General features: G+C 39.6%; 1 protein-coding gene across 3 annotated transcripts; it reads right to left on the minus strand.

Moving 5' to 3' along the window:
* Positions 1-167: 167 nt before the first annotated feature.
* RB195_008781 (uncharacterized protein) lies at positions 168-9,180 on the minus strand (the record flags this gene model as incomplete). Of its 3 annotated transcripts, XM_064195450.1 has the most annotated exons (17): positions 168-284; positions 706-836; positions 894-995; positions 1,961-2,094; positions 2,779-2,878; positions 2,954-3,047; positions 5,858-5,998; positions 6,404-6,562; positions 6,614-6,764; positions 6,878-7,053; positions 7,153-7,252; positions 7,497-7,684; positions 7,748-7,826; positions 7,958-8,053; positions 8,138-8,226; positions 8,391-8,481; positions 9,047-9,180. In XM_064195450.1, 17 exons carry the CDS (start codon positions 9,178-9,180, stop codon positions 168-170), a joined length of 2,082 nt encoding a protein of 693 aa, XP_064046593.1. The 3 variants fall into 3 exon arrangements, with proteins under 3 accessions (XP_064046593.1, XP_064046594.1, XP_064046595.1); XM_064195449.1 differs by lacking the exons at positions 168-284; positions 706-836; positions 894-995; ... (1 more) ...; positions 2,779-2,878; positions 2,954-3,047 and having other exon boundaries at positions 5,852-5,998; XM_064195448.1 differs by lacking the exons at positions 5,858-5,998; positions 6,404-6,562; positions 6,614-6,764; ... (6 more) ...; positions 8,391-8,481; positions 9,047-9,180 and adding an exon at positions 521-610 and having other exon boundaries at positions 2,954-3,035.
* Between the last annotated feature and the right edge of the window lie 59 nt (positions 9,181-9,239).

A 9,239-nucleotide genomic window follows, 5' to 3' on the forward strand; every position in this document is an offset into this window, starting at 1 on the left:
TACTGTAGTACTGTACTAATAAATGTAATAAATGTCAACTGATTTCTCAATGGACGGAGTTCGGGCCGCACCGACCGCAAACTTATTGATTTTTTATTCAATCAATATTCACTTCATCATCATATTCGTCATTATATACAACACTGTACAAAAATATCGGTGAAACTCTAATGTTGTCCGGTTGGCCATTGACGCCGTGACGCTGGCAGATACCGTATCTTGCCGCGAAGCGTCTCCACATTTGCAATGAACATCGATGCACTTTCATGTAACCATCTGTCCACCTAAACACGAAGAAAAAATCAGCGAATGCGCCATTGATGGAGCTTGGACTTTTCCGAGCCCAGTTGCACTAAGGGATCTCGCTCAGCTCCGCACTCCTTGGATTGGGGCTGCGGAGGGTCCCATCGTGAACGCAACCAACTACGCAAATGCACCAAAAGTCAATTCGAGTGGCATCGCTGCACAAATTGTGTTGTCAAGTGAGATAATAATTTTCTGACTCTAATCAGGACCTCACCTTGCCTTTAATTCTCAAATCACCAGGTTCCGGAAAATTCTTATTGATTCCTTTATTTGTTGGATGTTTGACGTGGACATCTTTTCGTACCTAAATTATTATTTTCCTTTGCTTGTTTTATTTCTTACTTCCCTAGTTTTTATTCCACTTTTTAATTCTTTTTTAGTTTTTTCTAGCGACGTTACCTCCGCATAGTACTGTACACGTCCCGGATAATCTTCATATCGATCGCATACATGTTTAATGACCCCATTGAAACCATGTTCACCGATTTTCAGGTAGACATCCGGATGCGTTTCATTCGCGTAGTAACACCCTAAAAATCGAGTTATTTACTCTTAGAAAGAGTCAGGGGAATCCGACTGGGACCCACCGATAACCCAACGCCCCGTTTCCAAACATAGCCATTGAAATCGCCCGTCACGAAATTCGGAGCGCACCTTCCTAATCTCACCGTTTACTAAGCAGTGTGGTTCTGAATTATGAATGAATCGATAATGGCTATTTGGGCTGCTCAGGAACGGTGAGGGATGCAGCAGCAACTAATCGATATCGATTTTCTAACAGTTGATGAGTCACGTTAAGTACGGTTTGTCATGGTACGCTTGCTTGGTCGTTATTGATCGCAAATGCGATCAGCTCTTACCTGTTCGCAGCAATCAATAACGGATCTTCTTGTCCGCGCAAAGTTACCAGCCTATTATCGTTTTCCGAGAGAACGCCCGGATTCTGAAGTATTACGAAAATCTTTCAGTTTGCATGGATTTTTTCTTGCAAACTAACGCAAATCAGGCGGCGGAAGGGCATGAATTCCCTCAGACGCGTTGCGCTCTACCGGTTGAACACATCCGATGCCAACTATGTGAGACCTTCACTTCAATACAAACTTCAGCCTCGATTTCTACATACAGGACTTTTGTAACAGGAATTATGAAAGAAAAACTTTGCAACAGGGATTAAGAAAAAAAAAGGAAAACCGCATGGGTATCTTTGCGCTGATCTACATCAATCGATATCGGTCTGGGCATTCGAATAAACGGTTCAAATTGGCTGCTAGCAATGAGAATCACGAAGAAAAACCTTACGAGATTAATTAACGCTAAATAATAGATCGCTTGAAGATCTTCAGTCTCTCGAGGATTTTTCTTCCAAGGGAAACACAAATGTTGATTAATTAGAAATTTTGTTTCTATTTTTCTGTCACAATAAAGTCACGTTGTAGCTATTGCGACGCGACTGCATCGCAGTGCGAGATGGTCGTGAACGGAAAGATGAAAAGAAAGGAAGGATGCGTGATATCAAAAAATCAACTCTAAAAATTGTTAGCGATATCATCCTTGCCACGTAAATGTTGTAGACAAATGTAGAGAAAAATTTTGAGAACATCAAAATTCAAGGTTTCACTAACAAAACAAAAAATCAATGATCAATAAAGTTCACCTGAATCATATTTCAATCGTAGCTCATTCGCATCACAACTGTACCATAGTAGTCCCACCGTTCGATTCGCCCCAACAGGTACTCCCTCTTTCGTGGATGTTGCGGTTGTGCACGCAACAAGACGTGCATCTGTTCTACAGAAATCAATATCGATCAATAAGAATACACGCACAGAAATTCCATACTTTATCCTTGTCAACAAGTATCCGTTAGACTTATAAGAGAAATCATTAAGGGCAGCGCAAATAAGCAATTGATGATATGGGGCTTTTTCCACGGATGGATAGATGGGTTTAAGGGTGTAGATCACAAATATGAGCGCGATTACGCTAATTTCTTTTTGTTTGTCATGAGAAACTACGTGAAAGTGCTTCGATCGAATTCTTCTACGAGGCACCTAGCAACACATCACGCACGCAAGCCCAGGCATACGCATCACGTCTGCCCGTGAGCGAGAGACACACCCACAGAAGCCCACAGGTTTCGCCTCGCTTGAAAAAGCGGTGAGTATGCCTGGACTCGCGTACGTGGGAGCGTTGTTAGGTGCTTCGTAGGAAAATTCGATCGACAGGGCAATTTTCCACGACCTTTTTCGAGATAATTATGGGGAAATGGGTGTGATGGATGGAATGGCCGCCTGTAAGTGTGGTCTGAAATGAAACGGCGCCTTTTAATTGTGATCTGACACCCTATTCCAGTCCTTTTGTGGAGAGATCTCAATATGGTAATATTTGTGGTATGTTCCCTTCGAATAAAATGGAGAAAACAGCCATTGAGGATTAATAAACCCCGCCCACGGAGTGAGAGGAAGGTCCCACCCATTTCGTCCATTGCACTCGTACATCCATGTCTCATCGTCGGTCCATTTATCACCGTAACGTCGACATGCGCCATACCAATCACGACAATCGCAATCGGCTACAACGTCACATGTCAGATCACACTTATTCCAGTTCATCTTTGTACGTCTATGTTAAATTTACAGTAACTTACCCGGTAAAATCTCCGTGTTACTGTCAGCCCAACCTAGAGCAACAGTTACAGCAGCAAGAACGATGATAGTCAACATTTTCATCGTAATTTCTACCTATAGGCAATTTCATTATAAATTACACACTGAAAATTTAAAATTATGCAAGCAAATTCACAGACTTTCAGGTGCAAAGGAAAATATATCACCAATGAGTAATTTAAGGAAAAGGAAAGGAAACCACAGAGAATTTTTTTTTCGCAAATGAGTTAGAATTTTCTCTGGAAATTCACTCAAAAATTCGTGAATGATCTATTTTCAGACTTATCATGGGGCCCCTTTTTGAAAATATCCACCTTATTTCATCATCTTCTAATTATTATTTATTATTTATTTTCGTATTTTTCTCATCATTTCTTTGCAGATCACGGTTTCTTTCTCGGGAAAGGAAAATGCTGTTGTTACTGATGTGTGCATATTAATCCGAACCAGATACGATTATATTTTGTTCTCTTAATGCTAAAGAAAAATATATTAAAAAAAGGCTAACTAAAATGGGGATTTGAAGTAAAAGTTATAGCTCCCCCTCCCAAAAAAAAGAAAAAAAAAAGAAAATATGCTGTATTATTGTTGTTCCAGTGGATTTCGGCACACAAATCAAAGATAATTTTCTTATCGCTTTCTCTCAAAACATAACAAGACATAAAAAGTTGAAAGGTGGAGTATCTATAACTCGGAACTTTCTGAGTGAAAAGAAAATTCCCTATAAATCTAGGAAAAAGTTTGTGTTAGACGCTTAGAACATCTTTTTAATTTGATTCTTTGCGAAGTTTGCAAAGAAGAGAGAGAGAATTGCTTGCAACTTTCCTTCAATTTTTTTTTTAGAAAAATGAAAAATCATTCAGTAAAGAATAAGAAAAGGTCCGTGAGACGCAGACTTTACGAAATAAATGTCGATTCGTTGAGTAAGGACGATAGGAAAACAGTGGTGGCGCCGATGTGGTTGCCAGCTACCGGACATTAGCCCGTGATGACGACGACGAGATGTTCAAAACTCGTCTTCACCTCCATATAATCGAAGAGATTAAGCACCGTCATAGATCATCAGCGTCGGGATCATATCAACAGCTTAACGGCCAGATCCGACTTTGCTTTCAACTAACTGTGCGATATTTACAAAACTTTCCAACAAATAGAAATGTACTGTAGTTGGAGACGCAGAGGTAGTGAATCTGGCTAGCGGCCAGAATTTAATAACCCCTACGTTTTCGATGACATTTAGGTCAACATCATCATATTCTTCGACTAAAACCCGTTCTTCTTGTGGTTTTGCTGTCGTTCATTATCATTTTCTATGAACGAGCACAAATCCTGTTCTTTCAAAATCGTTCGCGTGACACTTCAGTTTTCGGTTTAATCCAGAATTATGTAATTAATTATGTAATTATGTAATCAATTTACGCACACACTGTGATTACGCGCATTAATTAGATAGATAGATTAGATATACAGCATAAAACAAATGTTAAAAGCCTTAGTTCTAACAGTAACTCTAATCCGTCTTGATTTACATTAACAACAGAGACATTCATACTATATTTTATTAAAACATTCAATAAATACATTATTAACAAAATAGAAACCGTAAAACACAGAACAAAGGCAAATTGATTGCGGAGATGTGCTACATCGAAAACCGGAAAACCGTGTAACATTCTGACACTGAACTATCAAAGAAGCAGAAAACATCTACCTCAAAATGACGTCATCAATCCCTCATTCTACTATAATAACACACCAATGTGTAATGACTACAGTAGACGTTCTGATTCTATTTTTGTGTAAAAGAGATGTAGAGGTCATTCTGCTTCTCTGTTCAAATTCTGGTCTTTTTCTTCGACTCAACGGTCACTTAATAAACGGTCATACATAATAAATACAGTATCACTAACATGTGAAGATCACAGTGAAACTATCGATTGGCCAGAAATCAATAGAACTTTGCGGCGGGCATTAGTGAAAACATTTCGATCAGACGGTGGCTTGTAACGTCGAGTACAATTTTTTAGAAGAAATGAAAGAAAATTGAACTGAATGCTGGAAGTAAAGGCTTTAACGCATACCCAACTGTTGGTTAGCAGAAAGATGGGCATTTGAAAAGTAAAATGTGGGAAAGCATATCATCTCTGACCTAATACTGGCGCAATTTTTAATTACGCCGGTCTTGTGGCGATTTGATAAGGACAAACCAACGAAAAGGACAAAAGTAAAATGGGCAGACGACCGTTGTCAAACCAGGTACCCTCAAGTCAAAGAATGAGTGGAAAATTAAATATAGTAGAGTCAACATGACATGAAGGTCGGTGCAGCTGCATAAGCAGTTGCTGGTGCGGGTGGAGCGTAGCGGTTGGAATCGAGTGGGGACCCCTCCTGCCACCATTCACTGCTCCAGTCGTCGATTGGCCCATCTCAATTCCAACCGCTATCTCCAACGCGCCGCTTCCGCAACTGCACCATGCTTCATGTCGTCTTGAACCGACTATATTTAGTCTTTTGCCTACATATAGTAGTCATCATTGGATGTGCTCAACCAAACTGTCGCGACGCGTCCGCGATGAAGGTGGACAGTGCCGTTCCGCCTGTATATCGAACCCACCGATCGATCGCACTCATCGAAGCACCGATTCCAGCTTCCGCCACGGACGTGTCGCGCTAGCCGAGTACAACACGCACAGTGATGACTTCTGCCTTTTTTTCTTTCTCTGACATATACGCTGATTCTAGGGCTATAAATTGCCAGACAAATAAGACTTCTTACTGCAATCTATGAGCACCTGGTTGACATACAGTTTAGAAGCACATCAAAGTGGTTACACCAGTCCTAACGTGATGATATGAAAAGAATGAGAAAGAAGAAGGCATCAGACCGATGAGAAATCATTAGAAAATGATTGGTAAATTGCTAAACCATTTGCATACAATCCGGCACCAATGGCGAAGAACCCAACACAAATCACAAAACAGTTCAGAGCTATTTTGAACATCCGCTCTCGGTAGGTTAAAAGTCCCTGAAATGGCAATGTTTGACAGACTAAAAAGGGAGAAGAATGCGTGAAGAGGGGAAAACACGAGAGAAAATTATGGGATAAAAAAAATATCGCAGAAGTGAGGGAGAAGATATATAATATAATTATAAAAATAGTAAACGACCGAAAACCAAAACAAATGAATGAACTGTGCCAAAACAATAAAAAGGAATACACATTATGATAAAGAGCCAACCACCAGAAACTGCTATTTTTTTAAGAAAGCACGAATTAAAACGTGGAAGCAACATTGCAAATATATAAAAATAAAGAGAATAAGAGAATAAGGATAATAAGAATACACTGCCGAGATAGATACGATAGACACGTGAGTCAATTGAAGAATGAAAAAATAATTGGACGATGTTGAATAGACATTAAACGCACCTTCCAATCTGTCCAAAACGTAATCATCTCAAATATTGGTGGATAAACCAAAGCACATAGCGTTCCACTAGTTACACCCACCAATGGGATCATAATTTCCAATTTTGGGATTAAAACTGCCATCAAGTAAGTAACCATGACCCAGAATAGTCGGAATCCCTAAAATAGGAACAGCTACACTGCTTCCACCTAATCTTTGAGCAATCTCACCTTATCTGCTACAAATTTGGGGCAATTTGGGAATCTTGCTGTGAATTTCCTTCGGAATCCATTGAAGAACATGTCGAACACAACATACATAGCAATCGAATGGCCCAACATAGATTGTAGCATTAGAAACACGTTGATGGTCGAGTACAAGCTGAAATTTGTATTTATGTCAGTTACACAAAGACAGTAATTTATTGTGCTGTGATTAGCTGATGAGTTCTCCATCTTCCCTGCTGTCCCATCTATTCTAAATATAAATCTTACCCTTCTTTTGGCACATTTGTTGTAATTGTCGGCGCAATTTTATCACCAAATCCTGTGTAGCCGTAGAAGCCAAGCGCTGTCATGAAACACGTGCAAATAATCATCGTTGTCGGAAGAACACCGTTTGGAGCCAGGAATGCTTCAGGTGTTTCCAGTTTGTTCTCGACCGGGAGGATCTAAATCTACGCAATATTAAACAGTCCAAACATTATGATTTAAGGACTTTTGAGAAACACCAACTGAAACAAACAAATTAGGCTGCTGTTTACACTTACCATTGTTTGTCCTTCGAAGGAGTACATGCTCATTCCGATCATCATTATTGTACCCGTGAAATTTGTTGAACCTGGCAAACTCCGCCATTGATTTGGTTGCCTGGGAAGCGTAAGATAGAATCCAAAACAACTTGTCCAGTGAAAATTTAACAGCAGAAAAAGAAAGCTAACTAGAAGCTTATCTAATCGCCGCATTAAATACGCATTTTTCATCACTATTCCAAAAAAAGCTATATGGAAAAGGTACACACAAAAGAAATGTGATAAATAGCGACAATGTGTGACAAAAATATGAGCTTGGAAGCATAAAAAAATAGGATGGATATAGGAAGCTCTTCCCTCACCTGATAGTAAACTGCATAATAACAGTGGCACCGATGATGAAGAAAACCGATGAGATTAGAGCAAATGCTGACACCACTCGCATTTCCGTGAACATGTTCGTTGCTATTATGAACACCAATGTCACTGTTGCCATTACAACCATTTTTGTGTGCTTGTCACCTCCGATATCTTCACCAAGTAAATTTACCTAGAAATCATTAGGATGTCGCTAGGAACCAGAGGAATTGTAAATCAAGGAATAAAATCACACCATGTTGTCTGAGATAAAGAGTATGGCAACGCTACACATTCCAAGTTGATAGAAAAGAATAGTTACATTAACAACATACCTAAAATAAGAGAATTTGCGATAATTTATATGTTTCACTTCATTTGCCGATGAAGGACAGTATTTTGGCATTATAATGTCATTAAAACAATACCAATTTGAGAAATTGTTTGTGGAAAATCGGATACTCACATTACTGCCTTACTGTTGTTTCTGAGAAATCGAATATCACTATAGTCGCAGACTTTCTTTGCAAAATGACCGTAGTCAAGTGCTGAACGTTCTGACCTGCAGAAAAAAAATAATATAAAAACTGAGCCTCATAAAATAATTTCAGAGAAATCTTTTAAAAAAGATGCCAAGGGTATTTACTTCTTCGCCAAATGTTGACTTGCACGTACAAGTATGTGGTTTCCATACCAGTTAAAACCGGCTATGACAAAAGTGAGAATAAACGATACCTAAACAAAACAAGAAAAACAATCCATTTATTTGCTTGACTCTAAATGCGAGCATAATTTTGCAAAAGTCATAAACAATGAGTTCCATCAGAAACGGACAAATCTAGCTCATTGAAAAGAAAACTCCGAAAATTGATGTAAGATCAGCAGAAAAAAAAACTCACCCACAAACCACCTAGTTTCCAGGCAAATGGCAACGAAAAACATCCAGCGTTGAACATCGACTTCGATAACGTTAGTACCGCTCTGGTCGGCCTAAACAACAATAGAAAGTTAATCCAACAATCTCAGTGTATACTGAACGAGATATCTCATTTAAGGAAACTTAATGACACTGCTAGTAAAAAAAAGTCAGCTTTCCAAACCAAGATTTATATTCGCAAACGACATGAAGCACGGTGCACTTGCGTAATCGGTTGCGCTCGAAGCGATGCACTGGAGGTAGCAGTTGGAATCGAGGTGATAGCAGGGGTCCTACCTCGACCACAACCGCTGCGCTTCACCGCGCCGCTTCGAGCACATGCGCTTACGCAACTGTAACGTGCTTCACGTCGTTTAGACCCTGGTATAGCTCCTCAAACTAAATTTTATGATAGCAGGACATCATACGAGAGTGAACGTATCCATTAATCGATATTAAAACAACATAAACCTATTTACCAAAGACATGAACTATCAACAGGAGGTAAATAAAACTAAACTAGCAATTTTTTTTCCAGACAATGCAGACGTGGCCAAACATAAACGTATCATGTACATAAATTTCATCAGAAGGTCCACTGTTCTTCAAATAACAAGGAATCTAAAGTGCTTTACTTACGAGATAACATCACCGCTTCGAATATGCGGCGCTACCAGCGCACGGCCATCATTTATCGATTCAGTATCTCGGGCAGCGATAGCGGCATTGCTGCCGCGATTCTCCGGCACGGCCTGCTCCGCATCGTCCGACATGACTCAAACGCATTAAATTGTTTTCAAAACACTTTGGAATAAATGAGAAATTCTGGCAT

The sequence above is a fragment of the Necator americanus genome, chromosome III (genome assembly GCF_031761385.1).
Source record: "Necator americanus strain Aroian chromosome III, whole genome shotgun sequence".
NCBI classification, from domain to species: domain Eukaryota; kingdom Metazoa; phylum Nematoda; class Chromadorea; order Rhabditida; family Ancylostomatidae; genus Necator; species Necator americanus.